Here is a 27,166-nt window from a genome sequence, read left to right on the forward strand (position 1 = left end):
AATTGTTTTGTGCCAGCTGTGGAAAACCATTTAAAGCAGAAAAATCTAGATTTCAAAGTTTTATTACTATTAAATAACGCACCCAGGCCATCAAAAATATTTAAGTCATCCAAAATGTTGAAGTAATGTTCCTACTACCTAACACAACTTTTTTAATTCAGCCCAACTTAATTAGATCAAGGCAACTTTTAAAACTCATTACATCAGAAAACTGTTACAATGGATTTTGGAAAAAATTGATTCCGAATCTATTGAAGTGATGGAGGCATGGAAACGTTTCCCAGTTGTGAACTATCAGAATCATATCTTTATCGCTCAAAGAAGTAAAACCATCAACACATTCGTCTTGAAAAAAATGTATGGCCAGAATCAGTTCATTCAGGAAATATGGTCAAACCAGCAGAAAATGGAATCGATGCAATAGTAGAACTTGCTATGTCGGTAGGAAGGGAAGGTTTTGATGATATGACTACTGAAGATGTTCAAGAATTACTGGTAGAAAAAGAGGCTGACAAAGCTGATTTGATGGAAATGGCATCAGAGGTAAACCAAATCAGTTCAGAGGATGATAGCACAGATAAATTCTGAAGTTACAAATTTTACCCTAAAAAAAGCATATGGGAAGGCAATAAACCTAGCCAAATAATTAGAATCTTATTTTTTGAATGCAGATCCTTTAACTGAAAGGAACACAAAGTTCACAACGGAGCTTCAAAAATTCTTAGCACCATGCAATTTACAAAGATCTATCAAGCAAAAGCAAACAGTCCCAGATTACTGAATTTTTAAAGAGAGCAGAGGATACATGAAATCTAGATGCTGCAGAAGAAAGTTCAAAAGTTGAATATATTCTGCAACAGAGAAAACATTCTCGTTTGATTGTGCTTAGCAGCAATGAAGAGGAAGCAAATTAAATGAACATACATTATCTGACATATATGTATATCAGATTATGTACGTTCAGTTAATTGATATTATTTATTGTACATAGAAATTGTGTTTTTTTTAAGAGTATTGACTATATATTTTTGCTGCCAGCTATTTTTTCTGAATCTTACAAATCTAGGTCATTCTGTTCCCTTTTATGCAGTGAATAGAATGGCTTTGATGTATTATTTGGACAGTCCTAAATTTTATGTGTAAAAACTAAGAACTATCATTCTATAGATGGTTCCTGTACTCATTTTTTTAAAAATTTTTTTCTTTTCCCTTTCTTTTTTTTTTTTTTTTTTTTGCAAGGATTTTTATGTGCCACATCTGTGGAAAAAAATGTCAAAATCCCTTCTTTGTGCTATTATCAAATACCTATGTTTGAAGGGCATGTCTGTAATGGAGGTCCATTCTGTGACACTGGCAACATGAGGGGGCTTTGTCCTAGTATATTTCATTGTTGTCAAGTGGTATAAAAATTTTACCCATGGAAGACAGTTTTGTAAAGTTAAGTGCTGTTCAGATCATCCACTGACATCTTTCAATTTAATAACTGTAACAGTAGTGGGAGAAATGTTGAAATAGCAGCATTGGATGACTATTAAACATGTCATTGTTGGTATGTCTAAAGGCAGTACACATAGTATCATGATAGATTTTTTTTACTTTAAAATGAGAAAGGTTTTGCACATTATGTTCCACAAAAATGAACCAGTGACCAGAACATTTATAGTGCAAAGAGATCAGGGGATATGAAATCTGTATTTAACCCCCTTGCTCCTAATACTTTCTCTTTCCAATACTTATTGTGGATAAAGGGTTCACTTGGACAAAGAGGTAAATGTGTGCTGTGAAAGACTGGGTTGCAGAACAATGACTTTTTTGTGCTGTAAAAAAGAACTTGAGCACCATTGAGTAAAGTGCACTGCAGTTCAGAGTGATTATTTAACACTCAAAGTAAAACTTTTACAAAAGCTGTATTTTTTCAGTAATTCTACAAACTTTTTGAACCATCCTCATATTCAGTAGTGTAATTTAAATTATTTTATAAATTAAACTAATGATTGTATTGTTCATAGGCATCATATATTTTATTTTTGTAGAATACAGTGCAGCAAGAAAGCATGAAACTGAAATAAAAGAAAAATAACAATGTATAGGGCAATGTGTTTATTCATCATTTTCCCCCAAAATAGGTTTCCAAGGGGGCTGAAAAATAACTGCTGCAATATTCATAGTACAGTCGACTCTCGATTTTACGGGATAGATGGTAAAAAACAAATCCCGGATAATCGATTTCCCGGTTAATTCAGAAATACAGAATCCCGACATACGTAAGAGATACATTCCAGGACTTCTTACTTCATCAAGTTTTATGTAACTCGGGAATGACTAGTAACATATTGCTACTCTATTATTATTGACAAATCTGAATTCAGCGCGATACTTGTTAATCTTTGACCATTTTCATACATTCTTATTAGTTTAATTTTCTGATCCAAATCGATCGCTTTTCTTTTGTTGGTAGATGTACTATCAGCACTGTCACTTATTCCCTTAGTCGGCACCATCATAACAGTCAAAATGAAATTTTCTGTAAAGAACTTCACAGGGTTAAGGCAAAAACTCACTATTATCACCGCGTGCGAGCTCACATTTTACTAAAGCACATTTCTTGAGGTCACTGCCACAAAACAAAAATAATTTGCACTTTCTGGGTTATTGGGCTTTTCTGTTAGTGCAATTCATTATAAACGGGTAAACTCGATCTTATTGCATTTGCAATAATACCAATAGCTGGAATTTTGTGGGTTTTTACATTATTATGGTGAAATGTGTGTCCCCTTCACTGACCTCTCCAGTCATATAAAAAAAAAACCCATAAATAAATTGTAAGAATCTTCTCTTCTTTCCTATTTTTTTGCTTGTTACTCCGTATCTCACTTGTGCAATTTGTGTATGCCATGATCGTCGTATTTAATTGCTTATTTTATGTTATTTTTTTTGTTTTAAATTTTACAATCCTAAAAAAAAAAAATTGAGTGAAAAAAAATTTACATAAGTCTGAAGTTGCGTAAGTCGGGGACTAACTGTATTGAAAAATATTCAGCAACCTATGTAAAAAATATGGCGATAGATAAAAAAACCAAAAAATCTTACCACGTACTACTCTCATGTCCAATACGATGCTTCCCTTTATTTTTTGCGATGTCAGTATTAAATCTAATAGCATCCCTTTATTTTTTACGATGTTGCGTATGGTTTGGTCACCAACATTATAATGGTTCATCATTAAAGATTTAACGGACGCACCGTTTTCAAACTTTTCAATAATTTCAAGTTTTTGTTTAACTGAAAGTGCAACTCCTTTGAATTTACCCATCATTTTCACGATTATTAAACAAAAAAATTAAATTATTTACTATAAAAAAAAATTTTATCCCTGACATAAATAATGAAACAAAATTTGTATTTTTGCTGTGCAGCGGAACACAACAATCGATGCAATGCACTGAAACAAACTAAACATTTCTTCTCTTTTTTTTTTTTTTTTTTTTTTGAGCGACAGGTGTGAAGACAGCGGGGGTTGCAAGATAATAGATACACTAATCTCCCAATGACGACTTAGAACGCCGCTTCTTGTCACTTATTTACGACTTGGAAAACATCTGTTTATACCTATTCTAGTTAGTACTTGAATTTCATGATTTTTGGTTGGGTTCCTTTTTTTTTTTTTTTTTTTTTTATTTGGAGTCTTGAAGTTTCCCGGTAAATCGAGAGTCTGCTGTATTAATTTCTGCCATCATACTTTTCTGAATGTCAATGATTATGTCAAATCAGTGACCTTTCAATTTCAACTTAGGAAATACAAAAAAAAATCTGTTTACCTTTTTGGGCTAAAAATATCTTTACATTTGTTGCTGTGTAAGTAAAATCAGTTTTATTGTTATATAAAAGCTACCAAGAATAATTTTCCAAATCTGGCCTCATGCCCTTGGCAAGAAATGTTTCAGTACTTGTCAGTAGTATTCACTATTGACAGATCTTCCTTCTGGCATGAATTCTTTATTATAGATTATCCCTTTTTTAATTGAAGAATGTGATCAGTGTGGTTTTATGAGTTATTTCTGGAAAATCTTTTTTGGTCTCAGGATCATACTAAAACACTGAGTGCATGTGTCATCCTCGGTAATTACAGTATTCAGAAAACCAAGTTCACCATCAGCTGGTTGCACAAAATGTTTACAGGCATCCAGTGATTTGAGTTTTACCTCATCATGCAAACTGTGGGGCACAAACTTGGTGGCGCCTCCATAGCCAGGTGAGCAGGAGCAGCAGTGCATTGCACACGCTTCTTGATTAGACCAGGGTTCGAGCCCGTGACCACCAAATACGGAGGATGCGGAAAGGTCAGGGAATGACCACCGCATATCCCCGGAGCAATATGACCTTAGTTGCTAATGCTCCTAAAAAAAAAATAAATAAATAAATAAAAATAACAAACTTGGCACAAAATGAAATTAAAAACCTGAGTTTCTGAGGTAAAAGCAATGCAACCCTAGCCTGAGACTTACTCAGCACATTGTGTATTAAAAGCCTATAAAAATTCCTCACATCACTGATGGTATTCCAACAAATGCCTTTTCCAGTCAGTTTGGAGGGATAATGATTATAAACATTATACTACCTACAATTTGATAGATTGCTATTTTCTATAAATTCAAGGATTTTTAGAGAGGTTTGAGGACATCTTCCCAGCCATAGGAACAATATTCCAAAGCAGGAGAGATTTTTACAGAGTTGACAGCTGGGTCTAAATCAAAATATTTCCCGGAATGAAAGAGGAAATTTCTTTTTACCTCATCACACAAAGTTTTCATTACATTAAAGGAAGCAGTCTTTATGATGTTGTTATGCCAAGAAAGATTAAAAGCTAAGGTTACTCTTATTAAGAAATATGCTTTTGTCTAGAAATCTGAATATTGTTGAAGATACCACAGGATCAAGTTTTAGAAGACTGAGGCTAAATAAGCTCCCTTGTACCTCATCCTTGCAGGTCATCATTTAAGCAACTGCAATAGAAATTAGAGTAGTTAGAATAGAAATTAGAGTAGTGATTGTCAGTGCAGAGAAATAATTTTCAGCAAATCTATTTATAGATTTCAATTCTGTGGAAGAAAGTATCTAGTGTAATGGTTGCACTAGATACTTTAAAACTGCCCTTACACTAGAAATTATCTACTGTAAGGGTGGTTTGAAAAAATCTTCAAAGTTACTCATGATGTATTGTTTGATAAATTAGAAGACAGTGACCCATCTACCATTACATGTAGTGAGTAGCCAGAAAGAAAACTGCCAACCAGTGGCAAAGCAAAAATAGACGATAAGATGGGTGCCTGCTTTATGAGGCCTTTATGCCTTTGAAATGTATGGGAGCAGCGTTTCTCAACCTTCTACATCTGGTAATCCTTTTTTGAGCAAAACTAAAATTGGTAACTGTTCTGTGACTGCCCCCTTCCTAATTATAACAAAGTTTAGCTCTGAATTTCTTATGACGTCACAATCATCCCTCTCAAGATATTTTTGAGAACTTGATTATTTTTCATGGGACAAGGAGGAGCAATATTCTGAAGAATATCCTGAGATGGGTTATGATATAACCATAATAAATTGAAAACTCAAACTAAATTGATGTTTTTTCTTGCTTTATACTCTTTACTCAATCTAAATTGATGATTGTTCCTACTTATATTTATTAAAATAGGAACTCTCTCACCAGTCTGAGCAACTGCTTGAATTTCTTCAAACTTTTTCATTGTGAATTTTTCCAAAGATGAATGACAAAAGCCAAGAAATTCCCTGTCTCCTAATAGGAAATCTCTAGGATTGATACTGACAGAATCTGTGCTGATGATTGTTAATTGTGTGAAATGTTTTGAGATGTTTTGTGTTGGAGTTGGCATGGATTTATTCATTACTTTACATTATATGACATCTGTTTACACCAGTATCATAGAAGCAAAACATGCTTTTGGAATAATCTTAGATAAGGTGGTTGAGTGGGCTCACCCACCTCTAACCTGGAACAGGCCATCCCTCTTTGCATGAATAATAGCGCCATAAATTAATAGTAGCTACTACTAATTTATGGTAGAAGCACAGCTTTCTCCACATGTACATAAGCTAGCTCATAATCTTGATGAGTGTGCAGTGTTAATGGTCCCAAAATAAGACATTACATCATTAGAACACCTTCCTCCCCGCTCAGGTTGTCCAGATTTGCTCACAAAATAAGAAAAAGAAACTTCCAATTAATACTTTGACTATCATAATTAATTAGTAAGGATTATACACAATGCACCAAAATTGTTCTCCCATATCATAGCCAGTTTGCAAGACAGCTTCGTAATGTTTTCGCAGGCACAGACATTACATTAATCTTTTCTTCTTATAATAAAATGGGAGCTTCCCTTAGTAATTGCATAGAGACATACAAATACAAAATACAAGACATTAACAGTATAATATATCTCATTAAATGTCAACCAGGTTGCAATGCTTGTTACATAACTGTGCTGCCACTTTATTAGGTACACCGCTGCTGTGCACACAAATGGTTTTCCCCACAACGTTGCAAGTCACATGACCACAGTTGTGGATATAAATGCAGCAGAACAACCTTTCCAGTATCAGTTAAGCGTATAATCCATAGCAAGAATGGGGAAAAGGAGCGATCTAACGGACTTCGAACGTGGAATTGTAGTAGGTACAAGATGTGTTGGACAAAGCATCTCTGAAACGGCAGTTCTCCTGAACTTTTCACACACCACAGTTTCAAGGGTGTATAAAGAATGGTGTAATGATCAGAAAACATCCTCTCAATGGCACTCGCTTGTTGATGAGAGAGAGGTCAAAGGAGGATGGCTAGAATTGTGCAAGCAAATAGACGGGCCACAATGCCGCACATCACGTCAGAATACAACCTTGGTAGGCAGAATAAAATATCGCAACGGACCACTAGTTGCACTTTGTCGCAAATGGGCTACAACAGCCGACAGCTACATCACATATCTTTTTTATCAATGAAGAACAAGATAGCATGCCTCCTGTGGGCACAGCAACACCAGCACTGGACTATCGAGGATTGGAAAACAGTTGCTTGGTCTGACGAGTCGAAGTTCCTGGTGCATCATGTTGATAGAAGGTTCAGAATTTTGTGAAAACAACATGAATCCATGGACCCGTCATGTCTGACGACTACTGTGCAAGGTGGTGGGGGCAGTTTTATGGTGTGGGGAATGTTTTCTTGGCATACGTTGAATCCATTGATACCCATAGATTCACGTCTGAATGCCACATTGTACCTAAACATCGTTGCTAACCAAGTGCATCCATTCATGGTGACAGTTTATCCTCAGTCAGATGGTTACTTCCAGCAGGATAATATGCCAGTGTACAAAGCCCGAATCACTATGGAATGGTTCCAGGAACTTGACAATGACTTTTCTTTGCTGGTGGCCTGCTCAGTCCCTGGATCTCAATCCTATTGAACATCTTTGGGATGAGCTGGAAAGGCTGTTCACTGCAGGCCTACATCTCCGACAAATCTCAAGGAACTGCGTGACACACTCATATCTGCATGGTACTCCATTCGTACACAACGTTTTCAGCATCTTGTTCAAACCATGCCTAGACGAATTCAGGCTGTTTTGAAGGCTAAAGGAGGCTCAACATGCTACTAGGTAGGTGTACCTAATAAAGTGGCAGCACAGTGTAGGTAGCACCACTACGAAATACGGGTCATCTAAAACGGTGAACATTAGAGCATATCACCATTACAATAGTTTTAAACCCAACCAAACAGGCACTGAACTCACACAACATGTACAGTCATATAACCATAACCCCTTAATTGACTCCACTATTACCCTAACTAAATCAAATTACAATTATAGGATACTTCAATATGAAGCCTTGGCAGTAGAATGGTTTCAACATAATATTTCGCTTGAAATATTAAACACGAGAGTACCAGCGGGATTCTCATCAATATGGAGCTTCGTGCACCTTAAATTCCTACATGTTTAACTTGATACACCATGGGAGTTAGAACCACTATATAAATCTTACCTTCACTTATATTACTTAGCCAACTGATGGTGAACATATTGAAAGTCTTCCATTTGGACTCTTGGCTTTTAACCCTACGGTTTTAGGCTTTCTCTTTTATGTACATTTTAGGTTCTTGTTTATACAATGATTTTATGGATGACATCTAGAAAAAAGGTAGCGCACTTCTTCTTCTTCCCCTGGGCATAGTCTTAATTTTTTAATGTAGTTAAACTTTCACTTTTATCTTTTTTACGAACTTCAAGTTATAAATACAGATTAAGAGGCGAGTACTGAACAAATTAAGCTATTGCTATAAATTAATTATGAGAAAATAGACAGTACTTTAAGTTCTAACTATAAAAATCTTCTAACTTTACTTTGGCTATCACATGTCATACAATAATTTATGCCCAAGGTCAGACTAGTAGATTGGCTTCTGGTAGATCCCAATAAGTTTGGCCTCATCTGAATCAAATTATGTCATGACTATTAGTCGATGACTCAAATTGCTGTTGGCCCCAGCAGTGATCACTGGCTGGTCACCTGGAACAGTCTACGCCCTGTTTATGACCTTGCCTGTACATCTTCCCATCATTCTTAGTTCTTGTGACTTGTTTTTTTAATCATATGTAAGTTCCACTGAGGATATTTGGCAGAATGTTCCAACAGAAACAAATCTGGATTTTTGTATATTAGTAATATGAGTAACCTGTGTTTTTTTTTTTTTTTTGTATATTCTCATCACAGTAATTTATTCTTTTACAAGAGTGAGTACTTTTCCTTATTATATCAAATAATTTCAATCCAGATTTAAATTTTTATTTTGCTCTCAGTCTATAAAAAGCACAAAGAAGTTACTTTACAAATGACAAGTATTCTATTTAGTGTCTCCCCCCCCCAAACTTACCTTGAAAAGTAACTCCATGGCTCACAGTCTAAATACATCTTTTGTTTCTGATTGAACATTAGTTTAGTACATTGTTTTGATATATTAATGGACATGGTTATTATTAATATTCCTATGAAAATCCATACTATATTTTCTCTTTAGGATTCTGCAATAAAACTTTGGGATATAATCGATGCATGAGTGGGCAATGTTTTTTGCAAGAGAAGAAATGCGATGGACATAGGGATTGTGATGATGGTACAGATGAAGGGGATTGTAAGTTCATTTTTGAAATGTTAATTTCAGTTGGAACACTCATTGTTGACCATGATGAGGATTATATATTTGATAAATATCTGAACTAAATATTTATAATTTTAACCAAACTACATATTGATGATTTGGATGTAGAGTTTAACTTTTTTTAAAACCGTTTTATATCTACCACCAGTTCCTTAAATGCTAAACCCCAAGTACTTCTTCAGTGAGGAGAAGAAAACTTAGTCAACTTCATTCCTTCTAAAACAGTCTTATACTCGTCTTCAGCAACACTGAGATTTATAGACAAATTGCTTCTTAATTGGGGATAACATGAACTTCTAACTTTTCTTGGCATATACCTATCAGATATTATTTCCACTTCATAAAAAAAAAACTAGACTTAAGTTTTCACTCTCAGTATTGCTTTTCTTCTTAACAACTCCTAATTCTGTTCATATTGAAAATTTTCCTGACCACAAAATATTTTTTCCACATTTAGGGTGGTGCTGCAAGTGCTTTTCTTAGATTCCTACTCTATCCAAAGAGATCAGTAAGGTTGTTAATGATCCCAGTCTTACGAACCCTCTCCACTCCCTGTCACACAAATATTTAGTTTCTGTTGCTTTTTTTTTTTTTTAATAGATATTTCCATAGGTATTGTTCTTCTGAATAGCATCTCCAGAACCATTACAAAAAATTCCAAAGCTCATCAAACTAACTTTCCTTCATTCATTCATTCCTTCTACTTCAGTTCTTTGGAACAATTTTCCTTCTTGTGTGTTTCCTGAAGGCCTGTAGAAATTAAAATGAAATGTCAACAAGTGTCTTCTGTATTTTGTTTGGAATCTTATTGTTGATTTTGTTTTGTTATTTTCTTATTTATCAATTTTGTTAATTGATATAGTTATTTATCTGCCAATTACAATTAGGTAATGAAAATTAATTTAATTTGTTTGTGAATTTGTTGTAATTGCTTTGGAGAGTAGTAGTTTTCTAAGTGTTAATTGGAGACGTAATAATACCATTAGAAATATAATACAGTGGTTAAATCAGATTGAATGAGAAAATAGTTCATATACCATATCTCTCACAGCTAAAATTGATGAATCATGCTTCTCATATGAAAATTAACTTTCTCTTTAAAAATTTATAAAGGGAATAGGAAATTATACTGGGAATTTATGTTTAAGATGTAGGTTTGCTTTTAATAGTAAGTTTGCTTCTAATAATTACATCAATAAATTTTTATTTAATTTTTTAAATAATTATTTAATTAAACAAGTAGATTATAGAATACATATAGAATTATAGAATAGAATACATCAATACAAAAACACATACATAATGTATATAAATTTACAATATAAAGGAAACAAGAATTAATATATATATATATATATATATATATAACAGTTATTTTAGTTAATTATAATACCAACTAGATAAATTGGAGAATTTAGCATAAAAGTATTAGGGAGGCAAACTATACTCATTTCTGTTTGCCATTTGCCAGATGGCAAATGGCAAACGTTCCATTCAATGTATCCATATATCTATAATTAGCTATATTATCATTTTAATTTTACTATTTTATATTATTTTATTTATTTGTTTTGTTATTTGGTTTTTAGGAGCATTAGCAACTAAGGCCATATTGCTCCGTGAATATGCAGTGGTCATTCCCTGACCTTTCCGCATCCTCCGTATTTGGTGGTGACGTATTTTATTTATGTGTTTATTTATAGGGTACAACAAAGAAGTCCAACTTAGGTTACCTAGACTTGGCCCTTTGAACTAATGAGTATAGTTTGCACCCCTAATACATTTATTCTAAATTCTCCAATTTTTCTAGTTGGTATTACAATTAACTAAAAAATTGTTATATACAGACAGATGTAATTTACAGTCATAAATTTGATGGCATTAATCTGTTTTGTCACTCTTTCTCCTTTTCTTCTTATATTCTTTTATATAACTTCATATATATATATATATAGATAATAATAATTTCAATAATCACGTATTGTATAAGAATTAAATTCTCCATCAATCGCTTGCAAACCTATTGATGACATTTTCAATAAATTTCTTCTTTACCGCTTCCTCTTCTAGTTTCTTCCTGTGCACACTAATCATACATAAACCTTATAGGCGAGTTTCTGAGATAGTGGACACCTTAACCATGTTTTCACACGTCTCCAGGTGCTGAAACTTCTTTCAATGGTACAGGTCATAACAGGTAATGTCATACCAATAGTTATTGCCGAATTAATAGAAAGGAAATAGTCGCAATGTTCCAAAACTTCTGGTAAAGTTTGGGGAATATCAGTCGATGAACCAAAGACAGGAACACGTGTTTTATTCCTGCAATAGATGAAACACGTGTTCTATGGTTACCCCATATCTGCAATAAGGCCTCTTAGGTTGGGATTATTCATACCACAAATTTAAACAGATACGTCAACCTTTTAAAACTGATTTAATAATAAAATAAAATAATACAAAAGACTGTAAAATAATATTTACAAAAATTGATTATTTACAAAAAACTAGTTTAAAACAAAAATAAAATAAAATAAGTAAATAAGTTAAAATGCATTAAAATATAAATTTAAAAGCAATAAAAACACTATTGAAGCTTTCGGAGGTATCTGCCTCCTTCCTCAGCAATAATGAAACTTAAACGACACATACTTAAATACCAGGTTCACGGCACACGTGGATGACCAGGCGCATACTCGGTATTCCTTTCACGTGTACCAGAACCGGAAGTGGTCTGGGGGCGTGGAAAACTAAAACGTTTATCTCTGGCAAAAACCACCGCCTCAAAAAGGGGGTGAAGCCTAACTCCCCTGTCTCTGTTCATGCTATTGTTGCCAGAGGATCCAATCCACAGACTTTCCAGCCACTTTCGGTCTCAGAATCTATGCGCCGGTCAAGGATGACAGCGTTGTCGGGGGAGATCTGGTGTTGTTTCTCCCTGTAGTGCTCGGCAATGGCGGATTTATTGAGCTCTGCGGTCCGTAACGCTCTTGAATGTTCCCCCAGACAGTCCTTAAGACGCCGTCCTGTCTCCGCCACGTAACATTCCCCACAATCCGGGCATGTCATCTCATATACGACCCCACTACTAGAATCCCTAGTAATGGTGTCTTTGACCTGTGACACTACTGTGTGCAACCTCTGGCCCGAGAGCTGCATGTCCAAAAGTCGCGACGCATCCTCGCAATGCGACCTGACAGGCCCGTATAGTAGGGAACATACACTGTGGTAAGCGGTGCAGGCGGAACTACCCGATTGGGCTCTTCCTCTCTATTGTATTTATCAATGACCCTCTGGGGGTAACCGCACCTCATAAGATCCGTCATAATTTGCCTAATTTCCTTCTCCCCCTCCTCAGAGGTGCTGCAATATGTCCTCACCCTACCCAAAAGTGCTCTGGCCACACTATTTTTATGTTGGGCAGTCTGTGGCGACCTATAATGTGTATACTGGCCCCTACACATAGGTTTCCTATAAACCTTGGTTCTAAGCCTGGGGTCTTCCCTATATACCATTATGTCCAGAAATGGGAGGGTGCCATCTATTTCTACCTCTGAGGTGAATTTTATAAAGGAGCAGAAACCATTGAGAAAAACAAGACCACATCTTCCTCTCTCTCCTTCTTTACAATAGTGAACGTGTCATCGACATATCATTTCCACTTAAGGATAGGGAACTCCAATCTCACAAAAACCCTATTCTCTAATTCCTCCATAGCCAGATTTGCAACAATGGTGCTGATTGGAGAACGCATGGCTGTGCTGTGAACCTGTTTATACATCACTTCTTGGAAAATCAAAGTTGTACTAGAAAGACATAATTCAACAGCACAACATATATCTTCTATATTTAGGTGGAATCTGGCACTTAAGGTATTATCCTTCTTTAAAGCCAACTTCACACATTCTATCCCATGTGCTATGCGGATACACGTGAATAATGATACTACATCTAATGACATCATCATCTCGTCCTCCCCTATATCTTGACTCCTTACAAAGTTCACAAATTCCACACTATCTCCAATGACCAATGTGGACCGACCCACAACCGGAGAAATCAGCTGCACCAGATATTTAGATAGAGCATACGTAGGGCTACCAATGAAGGAAACTATGGGCCGTAATGGAACATTCTCCTTGTGCATCTTAGGTAACCCATAAAATCTGGGCAGCCGACACTCTGTTGCATGCATGGACCAATACTTGTCCTTTGAAATCTTTTCCATTTTTAGCCAGGAAAGTAGCATCTTATTTACACGCTGTTCTAAGCTAGCCAAGGGGTTTCTATGGATAATCTTATAAGTACCACTATCACCTAATAAGTCTAACACTTTTTTGTGGTAATCTTCCTTGCTTAATACCACCATTGATCTGCCTTTGTCTGCTGGTAGGATTATAATGTCTTCATCCCATTTAAGTTCTTCTAGTACTTTCTTCTGTTTCGGGGTAAGAATTGGAGCAACCATTTTTGCCTGGCCCAGAATGGCAACAGCTTTAACACGAATTTGATTGGCAATGTGTTCAGGTAATTTGCTAATTGCCCTCTCAATGCCCATAGATGTTTTGGTAATTGGAGGTTTGGGGGGGGGGGCAGCAATGCAAACTTAGGTCCAAGAACCAATAGTCTCTCTTGCTCTTGGGTTAAAGGTTTGCCACTTAAGTTCTGAATAAAGTTGGAATGGTTACTACCCCTAAATATAGTGGACTGCTCCTCTAATAACGTGTTGAACTTCCTAATATGTCTCTGTTTATAAGAATAGGCAATCCTATTCGACCTCTCCAGAACTAACCTCTTAACACTCATCAGGTGTAGCTGGGACAATCTACTACTAATATCACCTAATGCTACTTCAATCAATCTCCTACTATGTTTCAAATCATCATGAAGTTTCTGAATCCATGTATTCAAAACCTTCTTTTGGTACCATGTGATAATCCTGGACAAACGGGCATCTCTAAATCGTGCCTTGATCCTAAATTCATGTGGAATAAGATTATGATCCCTGCAACGGCAGGCAAACCTTAAGTGCTGTTGCTGTTGAGACTCACCTATGCTGTATCTTTGGAACCGTCGGATGTGCTGCAGAACTCTATGGCCATAAACATTAACTATATCTGCAATAAAGTTCAACACGTTATTAGAGGAGCAGTCCACTATATTTAGAGGTAGTAACCATTCCAACTTTATTCAGAACTTAAGTGGCAAACCTTTAACCCAAGAGCAAGAGAGACTATTGGCTCTTGGACCTAAGTTTGCATTGCTGCCCCCCCAAACCTCCAATTACCAAAACATCTATGGGCATTGAGAAGGCAATTAGCAAATTACCTGAACACATTGCCAATCAAATTTGTGTTAAAGCTGTTGCCATTCTGGGCCAGGCAAAAATGGTTGCTCCAAATCTTACCCCGAAACAGAAGAAAGTACTAGAAGAACTTAAACGGGACGAAGACATTATAATCCTACCAGCAGACAAAGGCAGATCAATGGTGGTATTAAGCAAGGAAGATTACCACAAAAAAGTGTTAGACTTATTAGGTGATAGTGGTACTTATAAGATTATCCATAGAAACCCCTTGGCTAGCTTAGAACAGCGTGTAAATAAGATGCTTCTTTCCTGGCTAAAAATGGAAAAGATTTCAAAAGACAAGTATTGGTCCATGCATGCAACAGAGTGTCGGCTGCCCAGATTTTATGGGTTACCTAAGACGCACAAGGAGAATGTTCCATTACGGCCCATAGTTTCCTTCATTGGTAGCCCTACGTATGCTCTATCTAAATATCTGGTGCAGCTGATTTCTCCGGTTGTGGGTCGGTCCACGTTGGTCATTGGAGATAGTGTGGAATTTGTGAACTTTGTAAGGAGTCAAGATATAGGGGAGGACGAGATGATGATGTCATTATTCACGTGTATCCGCATAGCACATGGGGTAGAATGTGTGAAGTTGGCTTTACAGAAGCATAATACCTTAAGTGCCAGATCCCACCTAAACATAGAAGATATATGTTGTGGTGTTGAATTATGTCTTTTTAGTACAACCTTGATTTTCCAAGGAGTGATGTATAAACAGGTTCACAGCACAGCCATGCATTCTCCAATCAGCACCATTGTCGCAAATCTGGCTATGGAGGAATTAGAGAATAGGGTTTTTGTGAGATTGGAGTTCCCTATGCGTAAGTGGAAACGATATGTCGATGACACGTTCACTATTGTAAAGAAGGGGAGAGAGGAAGATGTGATCTCGTTTCTCAATGGTTTCTCCCACTTTATAAAATTCACCTCGGAGGTAGAAATAGATGGCACCCTCCCATTTCTGGACATAATGGTATATAGGGAAGACCCCAGACTTAGAACCAAGGTTTATAGGAAATCTATGTGTAGGGGCCAGTATACACATTATAGGTCGGCACAGACTGCCCAACATAAAAATAGTGTGGCCAGAGCACTTTTGGGTAGGGTGAGGATACATTGTAGCACCTCTGAGAAGGGGGAGAAGGAAATTAGGCATATTACGACGGATCTTATGATGTGTGGTTACCCCCAGAGGGTCATTGATAAATACAATAGAGAGGAAGAGCCCAATCGGGTAGTTCTGCCTGTACCGCTTACCACAGTGTATGTTCCCTACTATCCGGGCCTGTCAGATCGCATTGCGAGGATGCTTCGCGACTTTCGGACATGCTGTGTTCAGCTCCCGGGCCGGAGGTTGCACACAGTAGTGTCACAGGTCAAAGACACCATTACTAGGGATTCTAGTAGTGGGGTCGTATATGAGATGACATGCCCGGATTGTGGGGAATGTTACGTGGGGGAGACAGGACGGCATCTTAAAGACCGTCTGGGGGAACATTCAAGAGCGATACGGACCGCAGAGCTCAATAAATCCGCCATTGCCGAGCACTATTGGGGAAAAACAACACCAGATCTCCCCCGACAATGCTGTCATCCTTGACCAGGCACATAGATTCTGAGACTGAAAGTGGCTGGAAAGTCTGTGGATTGGATCCTCTGGCAACAATAGCATGAACAGAGACAGGGGAGTTAGGCTTCACCCCCTTTTTGAGGCGGTGGTTTTTGCCAGAGATAAACATTTTAGTTTTCTACGCACCCAGACCACTTCCGGTTCTGGTACACGTGAAAGGAATACCGAGTATGTGCCTGGTCATCCACGTGTGCCATGAACCTGGTATTTAAGGATGTGTCGCTTAAGTTTCAATATTGCTGAGGAAGGAGGCAGACACCTCTGAAAGCTTCAATAGTGTTTTTATCGCTTTTAAATTTATATTTTAATGCATTTTAACTTATTTACTTATTTTATTTTTGTTTTAAACTAGTGTTTTGTAAATAATCAATTTATGTAAATATTATTTTACAGTCTTTTGTATTATTTTATTTTATTATTAAATCAGTTTTAAAAGGTTGGCGTATCTGTTTAAATTTGTGGTATGGTTACCCCGCCGAGGGCCGAAACCGGCCAACCCGTAATAAAATTTTAAGGCAGACAAAGCGTCCCATGGTGGAGGGTGTAAGGTTACATATCTCAATCACTTTTATGATTATAATTTGTGGAATCTTTTACTCGATCCCAGGGAGGGGCAAGTTCCCCGTTTGCACCCCCCCTCTGTGGACGCCCATGACCGCTTGGAATAGAATGATTTGTACATTTTAACACCACACTGCTTGGAATAGAATGATTTGTACATTTTAACACCACACTGCTTGGAATAGAATAATTTGTACATTTTAACACCACACTGCTTGGAATAGAATGATTTGTACCCTTTGCCTTCTTATTTTATACAGATGGATTTGTTTTTAAAACCAAAGCTATTGCATGCTGTGCCACCTCATAATGACTATTTCTGTGTCACGTACCCAGAAAACAAATGAACGGATGAAAAAAATGTAAAGAAATCAAATAAATTAGATATTATTTAGACACTAGTTTAGTCTGAGGTTCTTTAATATTTATTTTAATGGAAGTAGAAATTAATTTTTATGTTACTTGCTGTTTAGTGTTATTTGTAATTGTAAGAAATATAAGTAGTTTTTATTGTTTTTATACTTTTGTGAATGCTTGTTACTAGTCACACAAACTTAATTATTACTGAGTAATAATTTTCACAAAAAAAAAAAAAACCCAAAAAAACTCTGATATCTATAAATAAACTAAATGAAATATCATAGTTAGTTTAAAACAAACAAAATGAAATACCGTAGTTAGTTTACAGGTAATAATAGAGTTATCTAATAGATGACTAATTAGAAGCATTTTTACTAATAATCCTAAACATAGAATTACCATTAAAATATCAAACTCAATAATTATCAAAACCTGTGGTAATTTAAGTATTGCTGTTGCACTGGGGGTTGGAAACTGAAAAGAAACTTGTTAACAATGAATTTGAATTTTTATGAGTTAAGAAAGAAGAATGGGGCTCTCCTTAGTTCCCATCACTATAGTACTATTTAGTTGTTAACTGTTTCCCCTCTTGGTGAAACAGTTAACAAAATTATATCTCAATACAAAATCAAGTGTTACATAAAACAATACTCTGTATGAATAGCTTTTATTACTTTAAAGTGAAAAAAATTGTTTAATAGGTTTTAAACCATATGAAGATGAAGACCTTTTTGAGTTTTATCTATACAGACGTAATCGCCAATATGCATTCTTTGATGGGACTGGTGGTGATTTTGCTTGGAAAGATAAAATACTGGGGTAAGATATGAATTCTGTAGGTGTATTTTTAATATTTTGTCATTAGATTCTCTATGACAGAGGTTTTCAAATTGTATTCTGTGGAACCCTGTGGATTCTGAGAAAGGATTTCAGTTCCACAAAAGTTTCGTTATTGATTTTTTTTAATTGTGTGAAAGGGGAAAAGGTTACCCCTTTCATATTTGATTTTTTTATTTAATTTTTATAAGTGTATATTAATGTTTTTAATACATTGAAATTCTGAGAAAAAATTCAGCTTGCAAGAGTTGACAGACCAAAAAAATGATTGAAAACCACTGGTCTTGTATATTGACTTACTTCTGCTTAGAAAATTTTCTGAGCATGCTTCTGTATGTGCATATAGTTGTAGGGATTCTTGTACTATCATTGAGCTGCAAATGAAACAGGTAAATTTAATTTTGTGTCGCTCAGAAATTATTACTACCATTACATAAAAATTTTAAAGTAATATTTTATGCACATGCACCCAAGCATGTATATAAATCAATTTTTTTTTTTTTTTTTTGTTTGTTATTTATGTTTGTTATTTTACAGTTAAAGTTTGTTTATGTTTGTTATTTTACAGTTAAAGCTTTTAATATAATATTAATAGATAAAGATATTTTCAAGTTTGGGTGCTTGCAAATTTTTAGCTTAAAATAAAAAAAGCAAATATCTTTCTTTTCTTTTATTTTTCTCTAATTAGTTAAAAAAAAAGAAAAGAAAAGAAATTCCAAGACCTTTCTTTAGGCAGTGGTGAGGATAAATTAAGAGAAATAACAGATACCTATAAAATTACAAAAAATAAAAAATTATTTACATACATACATCATCCCATATTGTAATAAACTTCATTAATCCTTAAATCCTTTCTTAGTTGAATATTTCCGAATTATTTGTTATTACCTACCAGAGTAATTCTTGAGCAGTTCTATATATGCAATGTAGAACCAAGTTCCAAATGAGAGTAGCTGTGGATGATACACTCACTCAGCCAGACAGTAACAGTTTATAAATATCAAATCAAGGGGGCGCCTCCATAGCCAGGTGGGAAGGAGCAGCAGTGCGAAGCACACACTTTTTGATTAGACCGGGGTTCGAGCCCGTCACCACCAAATACAGAGGATGCAGAAAGGTCAGGGAATGACCACCGCATATTCCCGGAGCAATATGGCCTTAGTTGCTAATGCTCCTAAAAACCAAATAACAACAACAATCAAATCAAGGAAAACATTTAATAATTAATGAAATTTACAACATTGGATGTATCTACACTATGCTATGTTTAACACATTCACTGCTGTCTGACATATGTACGTGTAAATCAACACCCAACTGGTGTGCCTCTGACAAAGTGTGCTAATGATGACAAATACATGCATCCTTCATAAAGGAGTTGCTCCTCAACATTGCAAAAATTACGGCATATGGGATGCACTTTTTCTTTCTCATATATAAGCAGCAGCCAACATGGTAAATAATTTTTTTAATTTTGTAATTTATTGATATTTGTTTATTTCTCTTAGTTTTTTCTCTCCACATTGGCTTGAAAAAGACTCCATAGAGGACTCTAAATGAAACAGCCAAAACATTATAGCAGTTGAAAGTACTGGGAAGGGAATCATATAGCTTGCAAGTGTTATTGGTAACAAGAAGACAAGTTGCAACAGTGAACAAGACAATACCATATTGGTATTGTCTTATTCAATTTTCAAATGCATAAGTTATGCCTGTAAAATAAAAAAGCAGTTTAGAACTAGAATTAACAGAGTGTGTAGATAAAATTTTCAAAACTCTACAGACAAGGTTACTGTACATTAATCAGTTAGTAGTGACATGGGATGAACTACAGTAACCTGTAACATGGAGTGGAATCTCCTTCCTCCAAATGTATTTCATATGTGGGGCTTGTTTGGACTTAGTCTTGGTAGTAGTGCCTGAAACCATTGGCAACAAATGAAACAGTAAAAATTTTATTTTGAACAATGTGTATATGCTACCTATAAAATTACACTGTAGCAGCACAATGGAAACAAGCCCTGTCAGTATCAGAGCAACAGTGCTCTATGTCATGCAGTGAAGGTTATATAAAACCAGTTTGTAGACGATGTTGATAAGTTGGGTCAAAAGCCCTGATCTCAACCCCACTGAACACCCGTGGGATGATATGGAACACCAGATTTGGCTATAGCCAAAACAGCCTTCTTCCAAAATGGCTCTGGCAGATTCTTTTCAGGAGGAGTAGAGGAAAATTCTAAATAACATGTACCAAAAGTTGGTTGTTTGTTTGTTATTAGGAGCATTAGCAACTAAGGCCATATTGCTCCGGGATATGCGGTGGTCATTCCCTGACCTTTCCGCATCCTCCGTGTTTGGTGGTGACGGGCTCGAACCCCGGTCTAATCAAGAAGCATGTGCTATGCACTGCTGCTCCTTTCCTCCTGGCTACGGAGGCACCACCAAAAGTTGGTAAAAAGTATGTGCAGAATGATTGAGGCTATCATATAAGCGAAAGGTAGCCCTACAGTGTAATAGGATTTCGAATTAAAAACTATTTTGTAACTACCTGTATGTCCAAATACTTTTGGTCACATAGCATATAAGCTTACAAAGATAGAACATGGTTTTTGTCGCCAAGACTACTGTAAAAAAAAAAGGAAACTACTACTAACCACCAAACTGGTATAACATACCAGTTATATACATACAGAGTGTTCAAAAAGTAGTGAACCCATTTTAGATTGAGGTATTGCTTTAAATTATAGAGATAAATCTTTTATTTTTATTTTAGGCTGTTGGTGTGAAATTGGAATTTTAATATGAATAGGTGGAAGAACAAAGAACTTGCTGCCATTATTGAACTGTGCGTTGCCAATAGGCTTAGCATTGTAAAATCTCAGCGTGCATACAGGCAAAAATTTAATGTTCACAAAGCTCCCTCAAACCATGTGATAAAATGATATGTTGGCTGGTTTTGTGCTTGTGGAAATGTAGGTGGGAAACCATGCTCTGGATGTTCACAGTCTTCACATTAATGAAAGAAAAATCAATGCAGCCTTTAGTTCATTGTTAACTAGTCCACAGAAATCAATACAACATTGTTCTAAAGAAATTGCCATACCCAGATCACCTTTGCACAGAATTTTAACCAAGGACATACACTCATATACTTACAAGATTCAATTAGTGCAAGAAATTATTGTCTACCAACCATACAAAAAGGTTACAGTTTGCAAATAAGTTCCTGGCCCTCGCAGAAGAACCAGATTTTTTCAAAAACTTTTAATGACTAATGAGGCACACTTCCACTTAAGCAGGCTTTTAAACAAAAAAAAACTGCCATTTTTGGGCACAAAAATTACCAAAAGAAGTTAAGCCAAGGCCACTTCATGATGCACGGGTAACTGTATGACATGGTGTTATGGCTCATTGAGTGTTTGGACATTTCTTTTTTGAAAATGATGAAAAAAATGCTGTTACTGTCACTGGTGAATGATATTGCCAAAATGTCACTGGTGAATGATATTGCCAAATGTTAATAAATTTCTGCAGCCATTGCTGGAAAATGAAAACAGCGAGGACATATGGTTCCAGCAATGAGTCATGCATCCAGAGAAACAATGGCATTGCTTCGAGAAATGTTCTCAAATCATTTGATCTCATGATTTGGAAATGTTGTTTGGCCTCTGAGATCTCCTGATCTCATAGTCCCAGATATTTTTCTTTTGGGGCTGTCAAAGACAGAGTATACTTTAACAAACTGAGAACAATTATGGCTCTTAAGGAAAACATTTAGAACATTGGGAATTTTCAGTAGAACTTCTTGATAAAGTGATGGCAAGTATAGTGTCTTGAGTATAACAGCACAGGGATCAAGGAAGCAGGCATCTGTTTAATATAATATTTCATACATAAATCTCCCAAGTCTGTACTTTCAGTAAACACGGTAATTTGTCTTGTATCACATCATGTGGTTTCACAATCTTTAAAACTCATCAAATTCATCAAATAAATTTGATGAATTTGAGGTATTGCTCAAAACATCAAAGGCAGATATTGTTGGGATATCAGAGACGTGGTGTCACACAGATATAAGGGATGCAGAACTGCAATTTGGGGAGTACAACGTCTACAGAAAGGATAGACAGGATAGGAAGGGGGGGAGGGGTTATGCTATTAGTTAAGAAACACATAAAACCCAAGGAAGTGAAGCCAGTCGACATCGCTGGACAGTGCAGTGTTGAGTCAGTTTGGTGTGACATAAGCATTGGGAGATCAAAATTGAGAGTAGGAGTGTGCTATAGGCCTAATGACTCTGATGAGTATAATAAGGAACTGTACAGGGAAATAGAGTGGGCCAGTAAATCAGAGAGTCTTATAATGGGAGATTTTAATTTCCCAGATATTGACTGGAATTTGGGGGCTGGTTACTCACACACTAGCAGGGCTTTTGTGGATTTATTGGATGATGTTTTCTACATCAGCATGTTCAGGAGGCAACTAGAGGGAGTAATACTCTTGATTTGATTATCAGCAGTGATTCTTCATGCATTAAGAATCTGCAGATAAATGAACCACTAGGTGGCAGTGATCACAGTGTGCTGAAGTGGGATTTACTGAAAGAGGTAACTACCATTAGGGGTAAAGGGAAGGGTTATTGCTTCCGTAAAGGCGACTACGATGGACTGAGACAGTATTTAAATTCTATACAGTGGGACCAACTGATGATGTTACCAACAGCAAATTCAAAATGGGAAGCATTCAAAGAACGTATCTTGGAAGCTACTAGGCTTTACATACCAACTAAGAAATATTGTTCAAGGTTTAGGCCAAAATGGATGTCAGATGAACTAATGAGGCATATGGCAGAGAAGAAAAATGCATGGGATACTTACAAATTAACACATGACACAGAAGCCTATGATAGATACAAGTTGATATGTAACCAAGTTACAAAGGAGGTTAGGCAGGCGAAGGCAGATTACGAGAAATCCTTGGCAAGGGATGCAAAGAAAAACAGCAAAGAGTTCTTTACTTATGTAAACTCTAGAAGGAAGGGGATGAATCAGATTGGTCCACTTGATATTGATGGGTCAACTGTTGATGATCCTGCTCAGGTCGCTAACAAACTAAATGAATATTTTGCATCGACATTCACACATGAGGAGTTATTCAGCAAGGGGAATGCCAGAGGTGTATTCAACTCTAGCAGTAAGCTACAGAATCTTGAAATAACTGGGAGTAAAGTGGAGGAGAAACTGTTGAAGATAAACACAAGAAAGGCACCCGGGGTGGATGGGATCTATCCAGTTATATTAAAGGAGGCAGCAAAGGAAGTAAGCAAACCCTTAGCCATAATTATGAGAGCTTCCTTGGACTCAGGGGAGGTACCCATAGACTGGAAATGTGCAAATGTGACCCCAATTCACAAAGGAGGATCAAAGGCTGACACAAGTAACTATAGACCTGTGAGCTTAACTTCTGTTCCAGGAAAATTAATGGAGGCACTGGTTAAAGAAGCACTGCAGGATCATTTAGACAAGACTTCAGTTATAGCTCAGACACAGCATGGTTTTGTTAAGGCGAAGTCTTGCCTGACCAACTTGATTGGATACTATGATGCAGTCACAAAAGAACTGGATGCAGGGAATAACTTTGATATTATATACTTGGATCTTAGAAAGGCTTTTGATACTGTTGCACATGGAAGACTGCTACACAAATTGGAGCAGTGTGACATTGGAGGCAAATTGCTGCTATGGATAAAGGGGTGGTTGAGTGGGAGAAGACAGAGAGTGGTAATCAATGGACACTGCTCATCGTGGACTAATGTTATTAGTGGAGTCCCTCAGGGCTCAGTGTTGGGTCCATTATTGTTTTCTGTATTTATAAATGATATTGATGATGGTATATCAAGCTTAATGTCCAAGTTTGCAGATGATACAAAGGTTGGCAGGGTTGTCAAGGACACTACTGACAGTACACTGCTGCAACAGGATCTGGAAAGGTTGAGCAGATGGGCTGAGAGGTGGCAAATGAAGTTTAACATTGACAAATGTAAAGTACTACACATGGGAAACAGCAACCCCAGAGCAACGTATCAACTCTGTGGTACTACACTGACAGTGGTAGAGAATGAAAGGGACTTGGGGGTGATTGTGCAGGCAGATATGAAGTTCTCTGAGCAGTGCAGACGGGCTGCAAGAGTAGCTCATGGAGTATTGTCAATGATATACAGGAATTTTTTCAGCAGGGATAAGGAGGTGATTATTCCATTGTACAAGGCAATGGTCAGGCCACACCTAGAGTACTGTATACAGGTCTGGAGGCCTCATTTCAAGAAGGATGTAGAGCTGCTGGAACGAGTACAGAGAAGGGCAACAAGATTAGTGAATGGAACAAAGGGGTGCTCTTACGAAGAAAGGCTTAAGTTTTGCAAATTACAGTGTCTGGAGACTAGGCACCAGCGAGGTGATCTGATAGAGCTGTATAAAGCCTTGAATGGTTTAAGCATGCTCAATGCTGATGGGATTCTTCCTCTAGCTCAGAAAAATCACCTGAGAGGGCATAAATTCAAATTGAGGAAAGACAGATGTAGGATAGACGTGCGGAAATTTGCCTTTAGCCAGCGGGTGGTTGGTTGGTGGAACAGACTTCCATCCCTTGTGGTGGAGGTTGATAGCCTAAATAAGTTTAAGGCTCAGCTGGACAGGTATTTTGAATGAACAGAGGGGTGAAGTGGAAGTGGTTTTTTTTTTTTTTTTTGGCTGATGCTGCATAAGCTTGCTTTCTTGCATCAAATGCCTCTACTAATGCTAATGCTAAAACAAATGAGTTTACTAGTTTTGGGACACCCTGTATAGCAGTTGAAGTATACAGACATCCCTCAATTTCCCTAATTATTTCCGTAGAGGCCTGATGTTAAGTGAAAAGATATATATATGAGAGTCATTTTCCCATAAACACAATGCTATCAATAGGTAATTCATTCTTGAACATCCAAAATTGGACCATATTGAGAATATTACTTTATTTTAAGAAGTTATTTACATCATAAATACAGTACTGTTTACACCATCATTAAATCCTTTATAAACAATATTTAGTTCATTAGAAGAATAATTGAAAGTATTCAGTGAAACCATTAAAATGTAAGGCTTGCTTTCATGTAAAGTGTTTGCTTATGTGATCAGGCTTTAAAAATTATTAAGATGAACTCATCTTCTGTTCATCCTTCTTGAGGACTCTTTTCTATCTTTTTTACGGCTCCACGGGGCTACATCTTTCTTTGGAATTAAAAATTTTCCAATAACAGTTGATTGGGATCTTCTGTTTTATTCATCATAGATGTATCTATAGTACCTTATAGAATTCCCCAAACCATCACTCACTGCCACTTCATTCAAGATCATTTCATTTATTTTAATAAACATAGTTCAAGGTCTAAGAAATATTGTTCAAGGTTTAGGCCTAAATGGTTGTCAGATGAACTAATGAGACATGTGGCAGAGAAGAAAAATGCATGGAATACATACAAATTAATGAGCGACATGGAAGCCTATGATAGATATAAGTTGGTCTGTAACCAAGTCACAAAGGAGATTAGGCAGGCAAAGGCAGACTACGAAAAATCTTTGACAAAGGATGCAAAGAAAAACAGAAAAGAGTTCTTTACCTATTTAAACTCAAGAAGGAAAGGGATGAATCAGATTGGTCCACTGGATATTGATGGTTCAACAGTTGAGGATCCTGCTCAGGTGGCTAACAATCTAAACAAGTATTTTGCATCTACATTCACGCATGAGGAGTTATTCAGGAAGGAGAATGACGTAGGTAAAGTAGACATTGGCAGTGAGCTAGATGATTTTGTAATAACTGAGAGGAAAGTGGAGGAGAGATTGTTGAGGATAAACATAAAAAAGGCACCTGGGGTGGATGGGATCTATCCAGTTATATTAAAGGAGGCAGCAAAGGAAGTAAGCAAACCCTTAGCCATAATTATGAGAGCTTCTTTGGACTCAGGGGAGGTACCCATAGACTGTAGATGTGCAAATGTAACCCCAATTCACAAAGGAGGATCAAAGGCTGACACAAGTAATTATAGACCTGTTAGTTTAACTTCTGTTCCAGGAAAATTAATGGAGGCACTGGTTAAAGAAGCACTGCAGGATCATCTAGACAAGAATTCAGTTATAGCTCAGACGCAGCATGGTTTTGTTAAGGGCAGGTCTTGCCTGACCAATTTGATTGGATACTATGATGTAGTCACAAAAGAACTGGATGCAGGGAATAACTTTGATATTATATATTTGGATCTTAGAAAGGCTTTTGATACTGTTGCACATGGAAGACTGCTGCACAAATTGGAGCAGTGTGGCATTGGAGGCAAATTGCTGCTATGGATAAGGGGATGGTTGAGTGGCAGAAGACAGAGAGTGGTAATAAATGGACAGTGCTCAACGTGGACTAATGTTATTAGTGGAGTTCCTCAGAGTTCAGTGTTGGGTCCGTTGTTGTTTTCTGTGTTTATGAATGATATTGATGATGGTATATCAAGTTTAATGTCCAAGTTTGCAGATGATACAAAGGTTGGCAGGGTTGTTAAGGACACCACTGACGCTATGCTGCTGCAACAGGATCTGGAAAGGTTGAACAGATGGGCTGAGAGGTGGCAAATGAAGTTTAACATTGACAAATGTAAAGTACTACATATGGGAAACCGTAACCCCAGAGCAACGTATCAACTGTGCGGTACTACACTGACAGTGGTGGAGAATGAAAAGGACCTGGGGGTAATTGTGCAGGCAGATATGAAGTTCTCTGAGCAGTGCAGACAAGCTGCAAGAGTAGCTCATGGTGTCTTGTCAATGATATACAGGAATTTTTCTAGCAGGGATAAGGAGGTGATTATTCCCTTGTATAAGGCAATGGTTAGGCCACATCTTGAGTACTGTATACAGGTCTGGAAGTCTCATTTCAAGAAGGATGTAGAGCTGCTGGAAGGGGTACAGAGAAGGGCAACAAGATTAGTGAATGGAACAAAGGGTTGCTCTTACGAAGAAAGACTTAAGTTTTGCAAATTGCAGAGTCTGGAGACTAGGCACCGGCGAGGTGATCTGATAGAGGTGTATAAGGCTTTGAATGGTTTTAGCATGCTCAATGCCAATGGGATGCGCGTCCGTAGCCAGGTGGGAAGGAGCAGCAGTGC

At 36.8% G+C, this 27,166-nt stretch overlaps 1 protein-coding gene across 1 annotated transcript in view; it reads left to right on the plus strand.

The window, feature by feature from the left end:
* The window catches only part of LOC150078773 (CD109 antigen-like), a 240,069-nt gene that overhangs the window by 139,581 nt on the left and 73,322 nt on the right, over window positions 1-27,166 (plus strand). Inside the window, exons 16-17 of the mRNA XM_090382423.1 lie at window positions 9,095-9,208; window positions 17,841-17,958. Coding sequence (XP_090238549.1) covers window positions 9,095-9,208; window positions 17,841-17,958 — 232 coding nt within the window. The remainder of the gene's footprint in view (window positions 1-9,094; window positions 9,209-17,840; window positions 17,959-27,166) is intronic.

This window comes from Mastigoproctus giganteus, chromosome 10 (assembly GCF_048544385.1).
Source record: "Mastigoproctus giganteus isolate SK-2022 chromosome 10, ASM4854438v1, whole genome shotgun sequence".
Classification (NCBI taxonomy): Eukaryota; Metazoa; Arthropoda; class Arachnida; order Uropygi; family Thelyphonidae; genus Mastigoproctus; species Mastigoproctus giganteus.